The following is a 24,818-nucleotide window of genomic DNA, read 5'->3' as shown; positions in this document are numbered from 1 at the left end:
GTATCATTCTTTCAGAATTTTTTAAAAATATGGTGTTTCATGATTTTTCTTTATTATCTGTAAAGTTAAATAAAAAAATATTATTATATATATAACTTAATATATGAATTTCCAGAAAACAATTAAATATGTTGCTATACTAATGTATGGTAAATTAAATGTTATTAGAATAACTGTTGAGTGATTTATAAGCGAAATATCACTTAAATATATTATATGCATATTTAATCGAAAACCCTATAAGCAAAAACCGTAAAACAAATTACAATGGGTGGTCTTTATGTGATCATTCGCGACCGTATATGTCTCTTGTAGCGTCTCCGCTGATTTACAACTTATAATTATAGTTTAATGAGGCGACATTCTCGACCCTATTCCCTCATACAATACAAGATCGATCGATAAGATATTTTATGGTACACGTATTTATCCGCAATATTTCCAAATAAATTCTATAAAGTGACAATCGAGATAAGTGCCACGGCGCTCGTCTCTAGCAATCCTCCGCACGATTGATGTATAATACATATAATGCAAACATAATAAAATTTTAATTGGTACCAATCGAGCGTTGAAGATTTCAATTAAAACAATTACTTCAACGGAATCTCTATCTCGCCGTATTCTTAGATAGGTCGTCTTAATGCACTTTGGCTTTCAATTTTAATTGATGCTTGAAACGAGCGCTTTTCAGTTGACGAATGGTTGTTAATTTAATTTATGCATTCGAATAATATGACTTACGTGTGGTCTCATCCATACTATCGGCTGCAACGAAGGCTTTTTGTGTTTGTATAGAGCCTTTGGTCCAGCGATGAACTCGGGATCTTCCCATAAGATTCCCTTCTCTCGACACGCTCTTTTGATTGCTTGGTAATGCGAAACTCCAGTTCTAGGCCTTTCAGTTGTCCAGTATCTGAAAATATACAGATATATAAATAGGTAATATCAAAAACACTACACCATTATTCTTTGTTGAAAATTATGATACAATAAAGTGGTGAGAAGGCGTCGTATCTAGATTTATGGAACACTTTATAAAATACTTGTGTAATACTGATTTGGATCGTTATTCGGCCGCCACAAAAAATATCATAACGTACAGTATATTAAATGTAATTTTTGTGAGAACTTTTTTGCAAACGATGGTGAAACACCGTATTGTAATTAATTTCTCAATTAATATTGTATTTAATTGCTGATAAAATGAATAACATTGATACTAATTGTTATTCATATTTTCTTTACAATATTTCAAGACAAGGAAAACGCAATATATATGAGAACATTTTTAATATGAGGTCTTAAATATAGAAGTCACATCAAGATTTTTCACCTTTCTTTTGCATGCTCTAATATAAATATTATGGAGAATAAGAAATATTTTATATAGTTCTTGTTTTAAAATGTATGTGTGACACTAATACAATATACTATAATATATTTGAAAAAATGCATAAATATATATAATGATATTTACACTTTACAACGAATAAATTAAAATTTATTTCTAAGATAAAAAAAAATATTTAAAATGTATCTGGTATTTGGTATTCTTCCACTAATATTTTTTTATAAAACAAATGTAATCACTGATGTTTTACACGTGAAATAATGTTAACCATCTCTGTGTGATAAGTAGTGACGGCGGTGCGTACAGAGCCTTTGTAAATTATTGACAACGAGCTCATCAAAAAATCGTTAACTCTGAAATCGTGGGCATTATGACCATCCGAGGGTTATGGTAACAAGCCTCAAAGGCTGACATTATTGCCGAAGCTCTTGTGTTGTTTATTCTTTATGATTCGTCGACTTCGGCGGTGTACATACACTCAGACGTGTTTCAGCGTCACGCTCTTCATAGCGTCGAAAGAGTTAAACCATTTTATACACATTAATATATTCTATATTATGATCCTTAATATCAAATAAATATAGAGATGGACACAAATATTAAATGCAGATTTTTTTTTTGTTAGAAAATCATTTCACATGTAGCGATTATCGTGTTTCTCTTTATCTTGTATACAAAAATTAACCCAAAATTTAAAAACATGCATTTATGCGTACGCTGATGATACAGTTATTTTGCTTACCAATCGCAAATAAATCACGTTTGTTTTTAAAAAACCTAAATAAATATTTCAAGAGGTGAAAAATGTAAATTAAGCAAAATAATCCAGATATAACATAGACAATCTTTACCACACCTTGTTCATTTAATTTAAAATGAAAAACTAGCGTTATATGTTTGGACTTACACCTGGACTGAACACATTTTTGAGCTTCGTTCTTAAAGGATTGCAGCTATTACGACCCTCATTATTATTAAAAAGAGCGCGAATAATATATAAACAATAAATTAGACCGGTACTATCATATGCTTGTCCAGTATAAAGTAAAACCAGCAATACTTTATTTCTAAATTGCAAGTCATCCAAGCTACTAAAATAATATATAATACATATTTTTATACTCATCATTAAAAACTATATAATAGCCAACAATAAAAAATATTGTCATTTTCATACTAGAATATAATAAAAAATATAGAAACAACATTTAATTTAAATATAAGCCCAAAATGCAAAAGCACATATTGCTTTATAAGTTTAAGAACATAAATTAATGGTTCCAGATCTTTAGCTAAATATACTTGAATAAGTACATAATTTGTTTTTTTTTAATTTTTTTCTTAGCCTAAAATTGTAAAATGTTTCTCAGTTTTTCCTCCTTAAACTGTAACAACCGCTATTAAAATAGGTATAAGCCTGTAACATATATTGTATATAGTAGCATGTTTTCAAAATTAATTATCGTATTAAAATAAACATTTTATAAAAAAAAGGCGGTTGAATTTTAGTTTGATCTCTACTCCACTTATGTCAAATGACTTAAGACATAGACAAAAAAGTATTTTATATTTTCAACTTTATGGGTAATAAGCAAAAACTTAATATTTAACAAAAACAGTACGTTTTATAATAATGTTATTCGGAAAGTAATTTTAGGATTGACTTATAATTTCTGCTTTTTGTCATTTAACATAAAAAATTTTAAAACAGTCAAACATTTTCGTAATCGATTGATAATATACGATTTTGAAAATTTACTAAAAATTTCTTAAAGTGGATACATCTTAAAATCATTTTTCGAAAAGTTCAATAGCGAAAACGGATAGTCAATGATGTAACCGAATAGAATCAAACTGATCAGTATTACAATACTGTTGAGAATGTACTCAATAGTTACAATTAAGCATAAAGTGTGTGGGTTTACGTGAATCGATATTATGTTCCAAGAATTTCGTAAATGTTGTATTTAAATGACTAATTCGTGTGGTTTAGTTATTTTAAGGCGTCTTAGCTCATGGATTATGTCCGAAAGTTGAAGACTTTAATACTAATATGTTGCAGTAATCTTTTTTATGTTTAACTGCACATTCCTGGATGTTTATTTTATCCATTAAATATAAATGTCATTGTGTAATTCCAAATCCTAATCAGGCAATATATTTCGCATTGTTTTAGTCTAACATGATGTTTCTAGTCAAACATTGAAACTAAGTACATTAAACTTGGTTTTCCAATTTATTGTCCATTGGATAAATTTGTTAAGTGCATGTTGCAAGTAATTAACTGCTTGATGTTATTACTTGAGTATCGTCAGAAAATGTTCTGTTGTTGGCAGTAGTATAAAAGAGATATAAAATAGTATTCCTGATATGGTTAGATAGAAGTTGGAGTTACTTTATTTGTGGGAGACAAAATTTTCGTCAAAAAACTTATGACTAGTCAGCAGTATTTTTTTGCCAATAATTACTAATATATCAGTTTAGGTCATCAATCACAAACAGATAAAATACTTTACGTTATCACACGTATCTTAGTAAAAACGGCAATATTCTAATAAAATTTGCTTATTTTCCAAAGATCATGAACCTCAGAGTGTTTTAAAACACGAAAAAATTTTTTGACCAAAGAATTGATAAATGAGCGTATTTTGCAATTCGAGCAGTACGCATTGTGTTACTTTCTCCCCAGCTGAGATGATGATTTTTCTCTCTTTATTGTTAATTATTGCTTCTGATCATCCACCAGACTTCAAGGACGAATTTGATCAAGTTTCAACAGCCCAGTTTAAAAATATTCACACAGAATTACTATTTTAGCGATGCTTTGATGTGACCAACGGAACAAATCTCACCCTTACATCGTTAGCTGCTATAATAAATAAAGCTTGTGGTGAGATTAGCAAGAGAACCCTTAATTCTGATTGGAAAAAACGTTGCCTAATTGCGTTGATGGGTTTGCTCTTAAACAAAAACCGCCAATAGTAGAGAATATTGTGTTATTGGGAAACAACATGGTACTGGAGATGAATGAGCAACATGGTACTGGAGATGAATGAGGACGATATTTAAGAGTAGGTGGAAGAACATGGCTAGAACCTGACCACCGAAGAAGTAAATGATCTGTATCGCAAGCAACAGAACGAGGCTACAGAAGAGATTTGGTCTGAGGAGGAGGAGAAAGAAACTGAGAAACCCTCACTTGTGGGAAACACTACAAAAAATTGTGGAAAAGCACTATAAGGCTGTAGTGGTGCGATAATGTATCTATTCAATGACAATTAAATGTCCTATTTTCAGCAAATCCTCAAAACGAGGCAAAAGCAAGTGTCATTGTATTTAAATTCTACAAAAAATATAAATAAAAAGACAGCAGTGATTTCGATATAAATAATTATTAAATTTAATTATTATTTATAAAATTGAGATCATTTTGTGTCACTTATTTTTATATGATTATTTTTTGGTAAATTTGCTTTGATAAATAAGCGTTTTGAAATATTGTTCAAACACGTTTCCGAAACAAATTATGCTCGTAAATCAAAGTTCTACTGTATTTCTCGTAATATAAATATATTTTTAGTAGTTGTCTTTTAAACTAAAATTATATTATTAAATCTTAATATATTATATTTTAATGGTTTATTAAATAAAATAAAAACTTACATTAAAAACGCTATTTATAGCCTTTACTTTTAATTCAATGCACACTAAATATATTTAATAAGCAGTTAATAATTATTTAATTTATTTCGTATATGTATTATTATTAAAGATACGTTAAAACGTATTTAAAAAAATATATAACGTAACAACTAGAGTCTCCAATTACTCGAACCAACAACTACTCGAGTATCGAATATTAAAATTTTAAAATACTCGAGTACTCGAGTACTTTCGAGTATTTACCAAATGTACCAAAATAGCTATTATTCAAATTCGTGCACATATAAATAAATAAATAAAATACTTAGTATGTTCATTTTTACAATTATTTTAACTTCACGAACATACTTTTTAAAAACAATAATGCAAAAAGTGTCTCGAATTTAATATTACTGCTAACCTTTGGTTTTATTATTCCCGTTATGGAAAAAACCCTTTCCGTTGCTGTTGATGTTGGTCTTATTGTCATTAACGCGTTGGATAAGGCTTCTAATTTATATCTGTTCGCTTTTTATAGATATAAAATTTTTTTAACTCTCTTTTTATGTTCTCTTCTTTCATTCCCTTCTCTGCTTTTCTCTTATTTCCTTCGACTATTGACAACGTAGCATTTTGTAATTCTTCTTGAATAGATTTTTTTTCTTTACAATATACAATATTCTACTCCTTCTGATTAATGCGAAGAATTTAAATCTATATCCTTCGAAGATGTATTTGGGTAAATCCCTTTAACTCTGGAGCTAAACGGTTCGCAAAGAACTGACTTTACCTTAAAAGCCTTTAAAACACACAATTGTTTTGATTTATATTTTAAGCTGAGGGATCAGTATAAACAATTTACAACACATAAATTAGATAAGTCGGGACTGTCGAATAGAAAACACAAAAGAAATTTCTCCGTCATACCCACTAACATAGCCGACGACCGGAACTATGCAACTATGGAACTATGAAAAAATTATACCTGATAGTAACCGCTCTAACTCGGGACTTCGGGCATAAACGCCAAATAAAAGCAAGACGTTAACCTTTACCGGACCGAGTTTTTGTTTCTGAAATATTTCAAAATTTTTTAATTTCGAGTATTGATCGAGTAATTTTCAAAATACTCGATTATCAGGTACTTGAAAAATAGACAAAAATACTCGAGTATCGAGTACTCGATTACTCGAATTGGAGACTCTAGTAACAACGCGTTTGTTACATGTTTGGCGTGTTACCGATCATTGATGTCTAATGTGTTGCAATTTATTTATGGATATGAACATTACTGTTAATATATAGTTGGTTATTTTTATCATTCATTTCAATAACTAAACAATAGACTCAACTAGTTTAACTTATTACAGAAAAAAGTATTTAATACAAATAAATACTACGCATTTAGTTTGAACTGGAGTTGCATTTTCGTATGTTTACTGTTTACATCGATAAAAAAAATCAGACGCAAGTAACCGTAACGGATCTTAACCGTCTGATTCGAAGACATGGTTGCGAATATCTCGCTATAACAATAACAATGAGTTTTGTAAAATACCGTAACAATGCGGGTTACAAGTGAAAAAAATGTGAGAATGGCCTATCACCGTAACGTTACATTTCCATTGTTATCGAGCCTCTCGGGCACATGTGAAATGGACGAGTAAAGCTATCCATGAATTATTCGGCTTTCCTTTATCACACACGTACATATGTGCATACAATTGCATCATTCCACACTAGCGGATACATACATTGTTATCAAAGGACGATATTGAAGTATGCGGTTTAGATCTAAAGAAACGCCTAACGGTACAGAATTATTCACAATTGTAAACTGTCGAGGCAATTTCAGATACCACAAAGTGCCATTAAAAACCGCCTTTGGTTCGATCCGAACATCTGACAGGAAATATTGCCTTACATTGGCCATAATATTACTATTTGAGATATGGATTTATATGTACGCAGCAGTCCGGTCGTAAACGTACGACTGATAAATCGCCTGTAACGAATCGGAAAAATCGATAATATGCAAATGCGAATTGTTGATATTCAGAGTTGTACATTGCCATTGTGGGATAGAAGTTTTGTGCTAATTGATGAAAGCAAAAACGGCCTGAGGCGTCCGGAAGCCTACTATTGCATTATGCCATAAAATTATGATTTATAATGCCAATGCTCGTTTAAAGTATGAATAATTATTTGCGTACTTTTGTATTTGATTGTGCAATACTATTTTTTTATTATAAAAAACGTATTACTAACTGCCTATTTTTTTCCTTCTTTATCTGCAATTATTATGATACTAAGCAGATTTTATAGTGGGGGGAGAATCTCACCAACTATTTTCCGTAAAAAACTGCTTATAGAAAACATATATTTTGTACTATTTGAGACTTAAATTTATAATATAAATATTTACAACATTGCCAAAGAGAATAAATCACATTTTGCTAATAACACATCTTTTCCATTAAGATTGAATTGATACAAATGTATTATTTATCATTGATATGAATATTGCTTTTATTTAAAAAAATGTAATTTGACCTGAAATGTCACGCCTTTATTGTTATATCAATGATAAAGTTATTTAGTTATTTTATTTATTTTTAGATTAAATTAAGACCATCGTGGCCTAATAGGTTACCCCAATGCACCACGATGGTTGAAAACAAATTTTAAATTTATAAAACATAAAAAACGTGTATATACATATATATAACAATACTTAAACATAACAAAAAATTATAAAATATTAAAATTAAATGATATAAACTGGATCAGATCCTCGTAGCTAATATTAAATAAGTCAATATGTAATGTCAGCGTATTAAGGATCCGGATGGCCACAGCTATAGGCGAGTCGGCAAGTGCGGATGTCCTAGCCCTAACGGCCATCAAAAGAGGTCTCGATCGTGATTCTCGAAAATGTTCCGGAACCCAAAACTGGAATTCCTCGAGAATAGCTGGATTGTCGACAGCACCTTTTAGTAATTTGAAAACATGCTTAGCGACATACAGCTTTCTGCGAGAACTCAGCGAATCATATCCCAACGCTCCTAAAAGAAAGGCGCTGTGATATAAGTACGGATAATAACCAAATGTCCTTTTGTAAAGGTATCTTAAATACCTTTTTTGAATTTTTTCCACTAAAAGGGAATATTTGGCTGTTCGGGGATTCCATATTATAGAAGCTACGAACTAAGGTGTCATAGAGGATGCGAATAACTGACGGATCGTCAAAGTAAAAGGCATTCCTCATAACAAAGCCGAGCATCTTGGAAGATTTATCACAGACGTCGTGTATGTGTAGAGAGAACCTCCATTTGCTCTCGAAAGAGATTCCGAGATCTTTAGTGGACGTTTCTCTAGTCAAAATATTACCACCGAGATGGTAAAAATAAGCTGATGGCGAACGGGATCGAGAAAATGACACAGTATGGCACTTTCCGACACTAAAAGGCAGACGGTTAACGGAAGCCCATCTCCACAGAGTCTAAATCACTTTGTAGAGAGAAGGAGTCCACAACAGATCGAATGCATTTATATAATTTTAAATCATCTGCGTACAGAAGAAAACTAGAATTTTTAATTGCTGTATTCATGTCATTAATAAATAACACAAAAAGCAGAGGTCCCAGATTGGATCCTTGAGGAACCCCCGAAGGGGTAAAATATTCTTTTGACAATCGTCCACCATAGATTACAAACTGTCTACGATTGCATAAATAACTCGAGAATAACCGAGTTAAATTATCCGAGCAACCGAGGTTCGATAATTTTTTTAATAATATCCTATGACAAAATTTGTCAAAGGCTTTCTCAAAATCTGTATACACGACGTCTACTTGAATTCCCGCATCGAGATAAGTTGTCACCGTTTTGGTGAACGACAGAAGGTTAGTAACAGTGGAACGGGCAGGACGAAACCCGTGCTGTTGGTCTAACAAAACTTGCCGAAAGTGATTATAGAGATATTTATGAATAATGATTTCAAATAATTTAGCAGGAGCTGACAACACTGCGACTGGTCTATAATTCTTTATATATAATTTGTCACCCTTTTTATGAATAGGAGTGACTTTTGTGCATTTCCATAGATCAGGAAATGATGATGTTTTGAGAATCAGATCATAAATACATTTTAGAGGAGCAGCGAGACTGACTTCGCAACCCTTCAAAATAAAATCGGGAATTAAATCAGGTCCAGAAGAACGCCCTGTCTTTAATTTATTAAATCCGTATTTAAGATATGAGTGCTCAGTTTCTTTGATGGTCAGTACTGAAGACCAAGAACATGAAGAAGGAAGCGACTGAGCAGAAGGCGAAAAATATATTATAAATAATAAATATATATATTATAAATAAAAAATAGACAATTTACGCAATTTCTGCTCCCTCATATTTTATGTCTCATTCGATGCTTCAGCTAAGCTCCACTTGCACTCTTAACTCAAGTCGGACTTATCTGATAAATGGTATTGTAATACATACGAGATATTCTCAATGAGCTGAAGTATCTCATTATAAAATAATTTTCAATACCTAATATTATTATTATAATTTTAAATATTCCGGGGTAACTAGACAGGCATAAAGCCTAACAGGATAAATCTGTACATAATGAATGCCTACAAGTAAGCATTAATTATAAATTATTGTGTTTTATAATTAATAATTAATGGATGTCATGTAGCAGTTATGCCGATATAAAAAAAATAGAAATCTGAGTAGCTAGTGTACATTTATATGAATACTTATCTCAAGAATTGATTCATCTCTTATGAGAATATGAAAAAAAAAATAGTGAATGTTGAACGTGCAGTCTAAATTCATGTTGTTGATCAACAAGGAAGTGATTGAAAATATATTTATAATAATATTAAATAATTTAGCTGATGTTATTTTTGTGAATGGGAGACATTTGTACACTTCTGAAATAAAATTTAAGTGTGTTCATGTTCGATTATTATTATTTTGATTTGGATCAGCAATAACGCAACGGATAAACGCGTTTGTTACGGTAGAGAGGTACTAGGTTCAATGCCCCAATCAGTTCCGAAATCAAATCTTCTTATTCATATATTTAGACATCAATTCTTAATAAATTGGATGATCAAGTTGAATTTTAATCTAGAACGTCTATGAATTCATGAATAAAATATTTATGAAATAGCTTTGAAACTATACAACAATAGGAGGTTAAGAAAGAGGTCAACGGTGAATCCGTGATATATTGCCTACGTTTGAGCGCCGGTGAGTCAGCCGGTGCACAAGTTGTATGCACCCATTGTTTTGTTTTGTTAGCCAGAGGAAGTGGTTTAGCCACGATTCGGCTGTTCATGCTCAGATCAGATGGCTGCCAGATCAGTTAACCTAGTGATTTTGACCCAGTGATAGTACCATAGTAAGCGGTCCATTGTCTTGAGCGTTTCCCGCGATGTTATGACATCTTATTCGCCAACGTAATAAACATTCGAATGCGAAAGAAATACACTTATCTCTACACATATATAATTATATACATATGATTTTTTTAATATATTTTTACATTTACTGTGATGTCCTAATTCCAACCTCAAGAATATGATATTATTTTCAAGGGGTGTCTGTAACTTTCATATAGATATTTCGACAATATGTTCATATAGATAATATAAAATAATCGATTTAAATATAATCAAAAATAATACATTTAAAAGAAATTTTATTAAATGCATATAATAAAATTTAGATTTAATTTATTTAGTAACTGTGGAACAATACTTTTTATGCGTAAAAGTAATTGATAAATTGCATATGACAACATAATTAAATCTCATTGCATTGAAACTATTAGTAAATAATTATAAATAACTATTAACGTATTTTAAACGCAAATGATCTAGATTTTTTTATTGATTATATCATTAAAAATATTAGTATAAATATAGGCTAACATTTATAAATCAATTATGATTAAAATTTAAGTATGTTATTAAACTTAAATTTTAATGATGCACATATATTGAAATGTTAATATGATAAATATATTAACTTATTAAATAGGTAATATTTTATATTACTTTAGGTATGAATAATGTACATTGCACAATATATATATGAAATATTGTGCATTGACATTAGATATGTTGCAGAAAGAGTACACCCATACCTCGTTATACGGCCGCTCTTTGTACGGCATTTCGCTATAACGGCCCTCTTCAATTAAGGCACGTTTTCGATTTACGGCCTAAAATGTTTCGCTATAACGGCAAAAAAACTTTTTTTCGATGTCGATTTTTTAAAAAATTTAAAAATAGATTTACTTTGCATAATTTTAAAATGAAAGGTGAAGCAGCTAGCGCCGATGAGGCCGCATCTAAGGAATATCCCAAAATTTTAAAGGGAATTTTCGAAAGAGGTGGTCATAAACCTGAACAAGTGTTTAACGTAGACGAAACAGAGCTTTATTGGAAGCGAATGCCTGATTGCACGTACATTTCAAAAACCGAAAAATCTGCGTCTGGTTATAAGGTGTCTAAAGAACGATTAATTTTGCTACTTGGTGCAAATGCCGCGGGTGATTTTAAGCTAAAACCACTTTTAATATATTTGTCCGAAAATCCAAGTCCTCTTAAAGGACTAAATATAAATCAATTACCCGTCATATGGAGATCCAACAAGAAAGCTTGGATGACTAAAGCTACTTTAGAGGATTGGTTCAAAAATCCCTTTTGCACAGAAGTGAAAAAATATTTGCGAGACAATAACTTTAGCAACAAGGCTTTGCTAATTTTGGATAATGCACCAGGGCATCCTACTAATTTATCCGAACTATCTGAAGATGTCATGATTGAGTACCTTCCGAAAAATATAACAGCTCTGATCCAACCAATGGAACAGGGTGCAATAGCCACTTTTAAGGCATATTACCTACGCCGAACTTTCCGACAACTTATAAGGGAAACCGATGGTAAATCTTCAATTAAAACATTTTGAAAAAACTATTACATCAAGGATGCTGTTTACAGCATTAGTGAATCATGGAAGAAATTAAAATTAACAACAATGAACCATGTTTGGAAAAAAATATGGCCAGAATGTGTAAAAAGTACTGATGCAGAAGTTAATTGCCTTCCTGAAATTAGGCAAAACATTTTGGATCTAGCACATGATCTCGGCTTTGAAGGTTTGAACGAACGTGATATGCTTGATCTACATGAAGCTGATAGGGAACCCCTTTCATATAAGGAACTTATTCAGTTGCAAGCAAAACCGGCATTTGATGAAGAGACAGAGCCTGTTATATCCAAACAGCTTACATCAAAAAAATTGTCAAAAGCTTTTTCCTATTTCGAACAAGGAATAAACATCTTCCTTGAAAACGATCCTGACGTCGAACGTAGCGCTAAAGTTTCTCGAGGAATTAACTCAGCCATTAGCTGTTATTAATCACTGAAGAACGAAATATACAAAAAGGCAAGACAAACAACGTTGGACAATTTTTTTAAGCCAGGCTGATCCTTACCATCGAAAAATGAGGACGACAGTGATCTGCAGGTTACCATTTCTTCATCGTCTTCACATTAAAGCCATTTTAAAAAAAATTATGTATGTATTCATACACATATTTTATGTAACATGAAGTTGTTTAATTTTTGTTTATGAATTATTGTTGGTTTTTGGAGTCTGTTATTATTTTATGTACAAATGTTTGTACTTGTTATGTATGTATTTTTGATTTAAATGAAATAAAAAGATAAAATGCACTTTAAATGATAAATCACGTTACATATTTAACAAATTTGGAACCGATCCCATTGAATTTGTATGAATTTGTATTAGAATAATTGATTCGTTATACGGCTTTTCGCTTTGCGGCCATGTTTCGTGGAACGTATCTAGGCCGTAAAGCGAGGTATGGGTGTAATAATATTTATAGATATATTTAATAATTGTGCAATTATGCTTTAACGATTAAAATGGTTGATCGTTCATATATACGTATGTATTTTTTTAAGTTAGTTCTGGGGAATTTTGAAAAAGATGTATATGTATAGACTTATTAATAAATATAAAATTCAAAAAATAGTTAGCTATACTTTTTTCGATTTTTTTATACTAGCTAATAGATAGGTAAAAAAAATATTTACTTAATAGTGTATTGATGTTAAGGTATATTATATTAATAACTCTAAACTAATCAAAATAGTAAGGGGATTTTCTGAGGCAAACTCAGAAATACATATATTATTTAATAACTAAATTTTGATTTGTTTGTTATTATATTTTACAATTAGCTATTATATATGATATGGTAAATGTGTATTACCAGTACAAATATAAAGTAATATTTTCATTAGCATTTTAATAAAATCATTTTCATCAAAGCAAAACCATAATTACTAATACTTGATTTTTAATTTTGTCAAAAAATGCAATGTCAAAATTCTGTAAATCGCTAATCATGTGAAAATACGTGCAACTATTTGTGAATAAATATAGTTTTAGTGATACTGGGTAGTGAAATTAAAAAAAAAGGTTTGATACATTTTAACTGGCTAAGTTTATGAAATAAAACATATACTAGTGAAAATATAAATTTACTGGTGATTTACATTTGTAGTATAATATATAATAAATATATGATTAAATATATATTTAAAAAATACATTTTTTAATTGCGATCGAACATATAAAAAGATTTTTTCTATGTGTTTGATCAAAAAATCAACACCTATATTTTTTTTGAAGAATATTTTTTACTATTATATATTTTTAATCCCCATTTCTTGTCACATTTATAAAGAGGTTAAAATCATAATATATTATACTGGTTATAAGGAATCAAATTTTTATACGACTGGATACTAAAATTATCATTTAATTATTTTTATCATTATCATCTCTATTTTTTTTTAATAATAATTTATATTACACATGAGAAAACCAATTGTTTATGCCTTTAAATATAATTAAATTTTATTTATTTTTATTGTATAAAACTAAACTGGCTTTTTATTTAATTGAAGTATAATAATATATTTTACTCAATTATTATAATACAAAATATAATTATATAAAATAAAAACTCAATAATTGGCTTCAATTACAACATTCTAATGACTCTTTAAAAGCTTTCTTTTTTTAATGTGCATTATTAGACTAGCATTTTGCGCAAATTTCGAACATTCCTTATACTTTTACGACGCTAAATTATATCAAAAAGTCATTATTGTCACGATCCGTCGACCTTTCACTAATTTCTCTGGTAGATTTACGTGATATATTTTTAACATAAATTACATTCGTATTGAATACTGTAATGGTAATTGCGCATATGTTACGGTGGTATTGTGTCGTTACGTTTTAGGCCTAAGGCTTTTCCTGCTATTATTGAAATTGTGGTACACAATTTAATGGCAAAGAAAATAACGCACACCAAACTGGTGAACGTATTCAACACGAGACGTACGAAAACAATTATTTTTTATTTCCATCATTCTCGTTCTCTAATATTGTTTAATGATGGCATTCAAATTCGATAGACGAGAACAGAATCTAATGGAATGATGTAGAATAAAATCTAATATCTTTAGTATTTACTTATGGAAAAAAGCTGTCATATCAAAAATATTTTATATTATACGATTCCATTGCTTTAAATGCAGTTTCTCTCTGAATCTACTTCGTATATACCCTGAGGGTTAAACTGTCATTAAGTTGTGCCGAGTTGGCTACGACTCGCGAGTTTTCCTTTACGGAAATCCCACGAGTCAATACCGTGCGACACTTTTCTCCATCGAACAAACACGTCTCGGTGATAAATTGAAAAACTTTCAATTTAACAAGACGTGATAAGGTACATCTAGAAAGAGAGTAGTTGGTTGTAAAATTAGATTTGCACGCGAATTTCAGGTTATATGGTTATAAACTGAACTGTAAACTGTGGCTAATTAATATTTATGCAACAAAGACCCTGCTCCTTAGAATCGCACTCGAGTGCAATTGTTATTGCATTGAAATTAGGAACCATTGTTCTCTTATGTATAATAATTCTCATATAAGGCTTTTTATTTCCATATATAGGTATTTGTTACTTGATACGGATAATGTGATTTATATATTTATACTTCACAGTTAATATAATGTAATCTAAGTAACGGTTGATTTATATTAGTAATTTAAAATAATTTAATGGGTCATTATTAAAAATAGTAAAGTAACGTAGTTTAAAAAAGGTTACGATACATATTAAAAAACAAGTCATTTAAGTTCTAATTTTTAAAAATATATTAAACCACACAAAAAACACATGAAACTATTTTTTTAACCCTAAAATATTATATGTTATATAGAACAAAGCAATTGAGTAGTACTTTCTGTGAGAATGGTATGTTACTATTGTTATTTTTTTAATCTGATAAACAGCTTACAAATGGCAGTTTTAAGAGCAAATCTGAATACACGCGAAAATTTATCATATTTATATAGCATGAGTTAATCCCTTTAATTGATAATATAAGAGTGGTTCAATTGATAAACGCCGCATTACTATTAATAAATTCTAGATAACATATTTTTTTATAAAAAGTTTTACTATGATAATTAAATTGACGAACCATGAAAAATAAATTAAAAAATAAACACAACCATTTTGGTAATAATTCAAAGCTATTTAATATTGTTATGATTAATATGTTAAAACAATTTTTTTTAAGAAAGCAACTCATAATAAACATTAATTTAGATCTAACTACCCCTCCAAAATCATTTCTTTATAGAAAGCTAGTTTTAAAAAAACACATAATTTAATCAATGATTATTCGATGTGAGGTAGTTAGTATTTTTTAGACGAGTTAGGTCGCTAATGAAGAAAATTGTTTAAGGGTTTTTTTGTAGTATTTGATAGCTTTTAAGATTTGGTGGCTATTGTGCATTTATGTGTTCTGGCGGTTTCAATTGTTTAATATTGAGCCAAATAATTGTCGTTATAATATGTTATAATAAAAATTTAATGATATCTAATTGTAATTGTTGAAGTTCTTCAAAAATATAAAAATAGCTATATGAATAAAATTAAAAGTACTACAAAAATATTTTTGCCACTTAAACAATCAGTACTCAACCCTTTGTAGTCCAAAGACTTTTTCAAAAGCTTTTCAGCAGCTCCAAGGCATTTTTAGTGAATTTGGCAATACTTATGTTTGAAGGAATACAGGTTTTGATATATATTATATATAAAAGGTAGTTCATATTGAACATTTATTTTTAAAATTGTATGTGATACTTTTTTAAAATAATCTCTCACAAGTATTGAAATAATACGTAGTTAATTATTATCCTTCGATTTTTACGGTTTTGGTCCACAAATTCTGATTGTGATCTGTTTGAATATATATTCTAAATAAAATACCCAGAATATGAAAAAAATCTTTACGGGAAAAAAATATTTTACCAAAAAATTATCAACTTCACTACACTTGAATTCGTTTTTGATAGTTTAAAACGTCCTTTTTGACTATAACTTTAAAAAAAACTTTTAATATATATATAATTAACTAATAAATATAGTCCAAATAAGAATGAATTACTGCAGAAATACACAATAAGTTGCGGCGAAACTTATTGTAGACAAGCAATCCTAAACATACCATTTTTTTTATGTTGAATAAATAGGAATTTTATTGTAAAAGTTACTTTTTAGTATTTGAAAGCACACAGTGATTTAAAAATACATAATTGAAGCTAAAATACCGTTCGTTCCTATTATGTAATACTTTTTAGAATATACTTTGATCCGTTACAACCAATTTAACGCAATTTTAATTCCAAAGACGCTATTATAAAAACTGTCTCAGGATCCGATACAAAAAATGAGATTATTTTATACAAATTAGGCATACCTTGATAAGGTTGACTGCTTATCCTCAGGTTTTGAAGCGAATCCGTTCATCCAAGTTCTACCGTTAGCTACACCGTCTGAAAAAAATAATATAAAATTAAATACATAATATTAAAAATATCATTTACAAATAAAATAAGTTTGGTATAAGTAGAAAACAAATATATAAATGTATTGGTATATTTTTCTGAAGTATTATATGTACACAGGGTCAAAAACAAAGAGAGCCTTAAAATGGACGGTCAAAAAACTGTCTAATATTTTAAATTCATAAATCATAATAAACGTTTTGGTTCATTTCCTTTACACCAACTGACATTTGAACTTATGTATTAAATTCTAACAAGCAAGAAGCACATCAAAAACTGATCATTATAGTTATTAAGAAAAACGTTTGTATTGCCCTCTTTTTAAAAAAACGATTTAACTATACGTCATCCTATACCCATATTTCACACACTGACCCTAAAGATTCGTATCGACAAAATTAGAAAATTCCGCGGATGTGGACCGTTGCCGCTTCCGGCAGAATTCTTCGGGTCCCTCCTGTCAAGAGAGGCCCCAGTGTCCGAGGGCCCCGGCGCGGCGGGTCACCCGAGATGGCACGATTCTTGTATTTTTTATTCGTGCCGCCCAACTGGTTATTAGACGGTCATTATTGGCCTATAGAACTCGCTCCCTATCACGAACCAGCCGGGAAGTACTGACTGACTGTGTGGTTTTAGTAATCGCAATTAAAAATTTCCCATTTTCAATGGAAAAAAACATACTCAATAGCCTTGAAGAAACCAGTACACATTTAGGCAACTAGTCGACTTGAATACTATCGAGATTGGTATTGATATATTGAGTGGATTCAAACAAAACACAAGAATCTAAATTCTTGACCTTTACTTTGAATAGAACAAATTAAGCTAGTTAACATCTACACTCATATAAAGCGCTTAATATTTTTTATGTAAATTTGTATGAATGTAAAATAAAGATCTGATTATTTTATCTATCGTTAACATTGCTTCATGAGTCGAAAAAATGTTCATACAGTTATTATTCTTTTGCAAATTAGCATTAACATTACTTGATTTGAACTTTAATAAATACATTACTAAGAAATAAATTTATTCCGACGTATTAAAAATATCAATAATAACCCTTAAATATTTGGGTGATAAAACATTTTTTAAAAATTGATCAATTTTATTTCATTTAAATATCGGAAAAATTACCTTAAGACCTGATTTTGCCATTTTTATGAACAATGAACCTTTTTATATTATTGATCATAAGATACAACACAATAAATTAAAATATCTAACTAATCGTTGATTATTGCATTTTTTTATTTTGAGAAATTAATCATCTCTTTGAGTTATTATTGAGAACTAAGCACTACTGCAATTTTTAGTTTAAAGATATACGTATATAAAATACCATAATCATCTGGTTTTTAAATTTCATTCACAATCAGTTAACGTGTTCTTAACTCATGAGTCTTTACTTATAAATAAGTATTTATTGCACGATGGTCTTTAAAAAATCTAAAAAAATCGCTATATACTATATATAAGATTGATTATACAATTATAAATATTGTTAAATAATGCATATTTATTATATTAAACTGTACAATGAATTATAAATAAATGCATATTATAATAAATCTCAATAACCTATCTTTTCTTTACACCTTCTGTTTTTATTTTATTAAAACGTCAAAGAAGACAAAGGGAGATGTCCGGTGTGGCCATTGCACCTTACCGACCACAATGAGGATAAAAAGTAAGCAGACACTTCCTGCTGGAGCTGACGAAACGTAACGAACGAGCAACAAAAACGGATATCATCCACGATACGTGATGCACGATTAGGCCAAATGGCTCTATATAATTATCGAGATACTACGTTCGTGATTAAATTATACGTATGCCAGATAAGAAATGTACGGTTTGTAAACGAAACGTTTTTTTTTCTACATTCATATCCTCTACCGCCTCGTTAAAACTAAACCGCTTCTACTACGGAATTATATGTTTATATTACAAATTTAAATAGAAGCCATATGTGAGTAGTGTATAGCAAAAAAATAAACTGATGATTACGTGAAATTAAAAACAGTAAGGTTTCACTTAAATGTGCTTTAAAACTTTGGACACGTGTTTTTTACTATTATACTATATAATACACACATTTATACATAAATTCTCTATCACAAATGTAGGATAATTTAACTATTGTGATTATGTCGTATTTATTGTGTATCATTAAAGTTATTTAAAAAAATCTGAAATAAGACACATTGTCAATAAAACAACGGATTCATTAAAGATATAAAATTAATAATTATCAAGACGTCACATTCTAACTTATAAATAAGTATTATGATGCATAGAAGATACATATATAAAATTACGTGATTAGTGGTTGATATTAACATTCGAATAAAATGTTTAAGTAGCAACATGAATTAGATTGAGATACATAATAAATAAATATACTATAAAGATATTTATGACGCCATTATCTGATCAAAATCTATTGCAATGCCAAGCCAACGAGTAGCAAAATATTTTTTTTTTAAATAAACCTAATCTAGCTTAACATTTTAATAACAAAATATCAGGTAATTAAACATTGGTTTATGTTTTTATAAACATATAAATTTACAAATAAAACATTTTAAACTTTTATGCTACTTAGGTAACTGTATCTCGATGTTTCTTAATGAAAATTTTAAAGTAATATAAAATAATATGCATTGAGATTATTATTTTTATTTAAGAACATTAGTTTAACTACATACATAGTTCTTAGCTTTTAAGTGTATGTGTGTAGTGATGATTATACTTATATACCTAGGTACTATTCTATAGTTTTGATTTCTATTTTATGTGTTTTAAGTATATTATCTCAAGTAATATACAGATAAAATATATGCTAAGATGTAATTAAAAAGCTTTATAAATATGAGCTCATTGTGATGTTTATTTCAAAGAAAATACTTCCTCATATAATATGTACTGTTTTATTTTATATTTAAAATATAAAAAAATAGTAATAATATAAACTGAAACTATTTTAGAGTTTAAAACAACAAAAAATATGAAAGACTAATTAAGATTCTTAGTTAAAGATCAAGAACTATTTATCTCAGATTTTCTCTAAAAAAATTAAAAATAGATTGTAAAGATATGAAAGAAATGCCACAAAGCACTGTTATTAAGAGAATAGATGAGATGGCCAAGGATGTAGAAACACAACTAATTGCAAAGTTGAGAGCAAGAAAATTCTTAATATTGCTGAATTAATCAATTTTAAGAGAGAGTGTAGGCTTATGTGAGATATATTTAATCAAGAGATGTTATGTGAAACATAAGAAACCACAACTACTGCTATTGTTATATTCAATAAACTAAAATATATTTAGATAAAACTCAGATATACCATGTACTGCAGATGATGCTCTTTCTATAATGGGCAAGAAACGTGGTTGTGTAAAATGAATGAAGGATGACAACCCAGACATGTTGCTTGTACATTATGTTATTCACAGAGAAAATTTAGTATCAAAAAAGCTTTCACCTGACCTAAATAATACTCCATAACATATTCATTTATAAAATGTATTAACTTTATCAAATCAAATGCCAAATGTAAACGTCTCTTCAAACAATTTTGTGAGGATAAAAATGTTTAACGCAACAGACCATTGCTTCATACCAATATATGATATGAAGGTTTTCGTAGGAATTGCCTAAAGAGATTATTATTCATAATTCAATAATAATCTCTTCATCATTATTCAAAATTAAAAAATATATGGCATTTCGTCATTATCCATAATTGGAAAAGAGATGGCAGGTTTGGTAATGATAAGTATATCGAACGTTTATCCATATCGTGTGCTTTACTGCTAATAGCTAAAATCAATTATGAATAAAATGAAATGAATAGCTCTTGAACTGACTGTGTTAACGCAAACAGCGCAAATAAATAATGAAAAATTAACATGTTTATATAAAGGTAATAACTTTTGTTATGTACTAAATAACTTACAAGTTACTTGTACTATAACAATAGTTAAATATTATATTATTGGAGAATTTACTTAGACATTTACTTACGAAAGTCAGATTAAATATAGTTTTGCCTATGTATATTTTTATTTAAAGCAGCCATAAATTTTTGCGAATTCAGTAACTTTAAAATGACTATAGAATAATTATGAATGCTTAAAGCGTTATAGTAGAGTTTTTTTATAAAATGAAAAAAAAACTATAACTGCATGAAAGGCTCCTTATAATTTTTTTGCTCTTTGGTTCTCTTATTTTTTATATTTTGTAATACCTCTCCTTTCTTTCTTTTATTTTTCTCTTTTATAGACACAATGTTTTTTGTTACAGGGGTACATTAGGATTTTAGAGATGCTTTGATGAAGCATGAGCAAACAAGAAACACTAGTTTAACCCTTCCATGTGGTCGACTTGAGTGGTTTTTACATTAAACGTAATGAAAAGCATAGATCCTGAACCCTTATCATTAAAATCATTTGGGTAATGCTACGCTTGAGAGGCGTGAGAAGTAAGCTGAAGTCCAGTTGCCCCCCGAAAAAATGCGTTAAAGCGGATACCTAGGGGTAGCTGCAGTGTTTTGGACAAAACAATTGATTGCTTCGTAGTTAAATGCATGAAACGATACCTAGTTCTGAAACATAGTTATGACTATATTTTATATTCCTATATTCCTAACTGTGATAATTGTCAAGTCATGAAGACGGCCGCTTGGATTGGCGATGCACGTTCATGACCGAATCGATAAGAGCCGATGATATAACCGGTGTTGACGTTGGGAACGAGGCCACCGTGCATACACGTCCACTTCCTACCGGTTGCCTCGACATTGAAACAAGAAGATGAATTAATGTCAAGTTCGACCGCCAGGTGGATAATATATGCAAAGGAACTATCTATCCGAGAGATAGCGCGAGGCGCGGACTAATGGCTAATGAGAAAATCTCTCCGGTCCACGTGATTAATGCACAATCGTGCGTTAAAAACACGACAAGTTCGATTATGACATACTGGACGTACGTGTGTGTTACGGTCGACGAACGTAATCGGGCGATGACTGCAAAACTTTTGTTAAAAAATTGCCACAAAGATGAATTAACGTTAAAAATTTAAAATAAAAATAAATTAAATAGTTTGTGTCTGAACTTGTTCTTCGAAAAATATTTTATAAGATAAAAAATTAACCCACACATTTTTTATTTTAAAGTAAAAAAGTAGACGTTATGAGTTACATTTAACTGTAGCTAAAGATTTTTATGTTCCATTAACAGTACAATTTATTGAAGCAATCCAAGATTAAAATTGCCACTCCTTGTGCATGTGTCTACAATTTTAACGACATTATATGAAACAGATAACACAAAGTACACTTTTAAATATTTTTTAACCAACTTAGCTCAGTAATGATAAAATATATTTATTACACTTCCAGTAAAATTGTAATTAAAAATACTAAAAAATCATCTCGAAAGAGGTGAAAAAATCATCGTTTCAATAATATTTTATAAAAATAAAATAATAATTAAAAACACTGCCAGCAATCAAGTAAGTCTAAATTACACTATATATTATACATAAATACAATTTTTTAATACAAAAAACAGTTAATCATAAAAAGCGCGTCAATATACATAAAATAAATTGTTTCACATTAACTATATAATTATATACTTATAAAAATATTAACAAGTTTGATTACTTATAGCATATTTCATACTATAAACAAGTGTATAGATTCACAGCTAAATTAAGTTATATTTTCTTTTAAAACATCGTAAACTTTTAATAGCTCATTTTTATTATAAACGTTGGATTTGTAACCAGGTAATCAAGCTATTTTACAAACATAATATGTAAGCGAATTTTATGGTTCACTATGACTGATTCAAAATTATATTTTTTAACCTTAACAATATAGAGGCATATACACGTTTTAATCAGCGATATAAAGCACGCAGTGCTGTGTTTCATCTCGCTCAACAATTTAATCATAAAAATAAACTTATTGTGGCACGTGTCTTTGTGGTAAGCTATAGTTTCACTGATGTTACACTTGAGTGGTTTTAAAAACATTTGTTTCATATTTTATATTATCTAAAGTAGAGATATGTATCTCAAAATAAAGTTAAGTGAAACCTCTATTATTTTTACGTTGAAGATAAATGAGTTGAAATAATTTTCACTTATCAATTTATGTAATCCGTTTATTTTGTGTGAATAGAGCGACTTTCAAAAAACCTTCTAGTTTTCGTGAATGAAAAAATGTGGTTGAATAGTTTCATGAATATAACACAAACAGAAATTACATATGTTTATGGGGTATGGTATTTTTTTAATGAAATCATTATGAATAATAAGTTATTGGCGTTGAGCAATCAATCGAGTTGTCAAAACACTTATTTATAAAACATTTAGATGTAACAAAATAAGAAATATCCACAAGACTTCTGAATTAAGAAATATTTTTCAGGCCTACGATATTGAAAAATAAAATAATAAATAAAGTGATGTTGTTATAAGTCAACCCCTACATAAAATGCTTTAGAAATATTTTTCGAACATTTCTTATATCCCTTCAAAAAAACCCACATAAACACGGATCAAATACGAATCTATCCATAATCGGTTTTTCCGCTTTTCCGTCGCGTAAATGATTTACGATCGGTATAAAAAATTTAGTACCGCAAGACGTGAATTTTTGTCGTTTACTCGTTTTGAGATTTTTGTTGACTGAGAAACAAGTACAGGAGAAAAATATCCTGTACTAGTCAAACTGGCCAGTCGTCGGTAACATTTCTACGTAAGAGCGATTCAAAAACCGCCTTTCAACCTTAACGTGACAATAAACCACAAGAGGAAGTGGATGAAATTAAAGGTCATCGTAGTCCCACCGGGTTAAATATCCCACAACGCCGTGTAATCACGGTTACAATTATGGTTAGAAAATATTGGCGATGTTCATGTGCGAATCGAAACATCCGGGTCATACTTTTGTATGTAGTAAATAATATTTATAAAAGGTTATAGTTATATCGAAATGATGCACTGCAAAAATATTATATCTATATGTCTCTACATTCATGAAAATAACTGAAAACATTTTTTTGGTTTTATTTGTAAATACCTTAAAAGAAAATTTTAAATTTACATTATTTTACACATACTTTAGATTCAATATTATCAATAACCTTATCTTATTTATTACGCTAGTTTTTATTTATAATATATGTATTCTATTTAGTACTGTTTATGACTTTGATAAACGAAAAAAAGTGAGAAAACTCTTTTTGTTTATGTGTTATTTTTATATGATTATTAATACATACTATAAAACGATGTGTGAGTATATTAAATACGATAATCATATTAATTTTTTTTGATGATGTAATATAAAATATATATATTACAGTCACTGAAATCAGAGTTAAAATATATGTATGTAGAAAAACGTATAGGTAGCATAAATTAAAATTTATTTCATATTAATAGTTAAATACTTTCAATCACCATCAAAAAGTCACATGGACAATCATTTAGACAAACTGTTAATATATTTAATATATAAATAGAAGTTTTGGAATATATGTTTTTACTACCATATTTGGCTATGAAAAAGTAATTTTAATATATTAGAAGAATTACTATATTTTGATTTCGACCGCTATTTAAGTATTTAATTTGTTATATAATTAATAAAAAATAATTTATTTAAAATTCACATTGAACCTCTAAACAACAGATCGCAAAATGTATATATTAAAAGACGCAGCTGACAAAAAAATAATTGCATCAAGCTTTTTAAAAATTAAAAAAAAATGAGGTCAATAAGTAAAAAATATTAATATATAAAATACACATATTT

General features: G+C 29.2%; 1 protein-coding gene across 5 annotated transcripts in view; it reads right to left on the bottom strand.

Annotated features, from left to right (window-relative positions):
• The window catches only part of LOC148227207 (calpain-1 catalytic subunit-like), a 179,822-nt gene that overhangs the window by 61,105 nt on the left and 93,899 nt on the right, over window positions 1-24,818 (bottom strand). For all 5 annotated transcript variants that reach the window (XM_088201083.1, XM_088201087.1, XM_088201086.1 and 2 more), the window contains 2 exons: window positions 16,891-16,966; window positions 745-916 (listed from right to left, as the gene is read on the bottom strand). In XM_088201083.1, the coding sequence (XP_088057209.1) occupies window positions 745-916; window positions 16,891-16,966 (248 nt within the window). The remainder of the gene's footprint in view (window positions 1-744; window positions 917-16,890; window positions 16,967-24,818) is intronic.

The sequence above is a fragment of the Plectrocnemia conspersa genome, unplaced genomic scaffold, assembly GCF_051122295.1.
Source record: "Plectrocnemia conspersa isolate PC_06_02 unplaced genomic scaffold, ASM5112229v1 ptg000013l, whole genome shotgun sequence".
In the NCBI taxonomy this organism is placed as follows: Eukaryota; Metazoa; Arthropoda; class Insecta; order Trichoptera; family Polycentropodidae; genus Plectrocnemia; species Plectrocnemia conspersa.
This window is presented reverse-complemented; position numbering and strand designations above follow the sequence as displayed.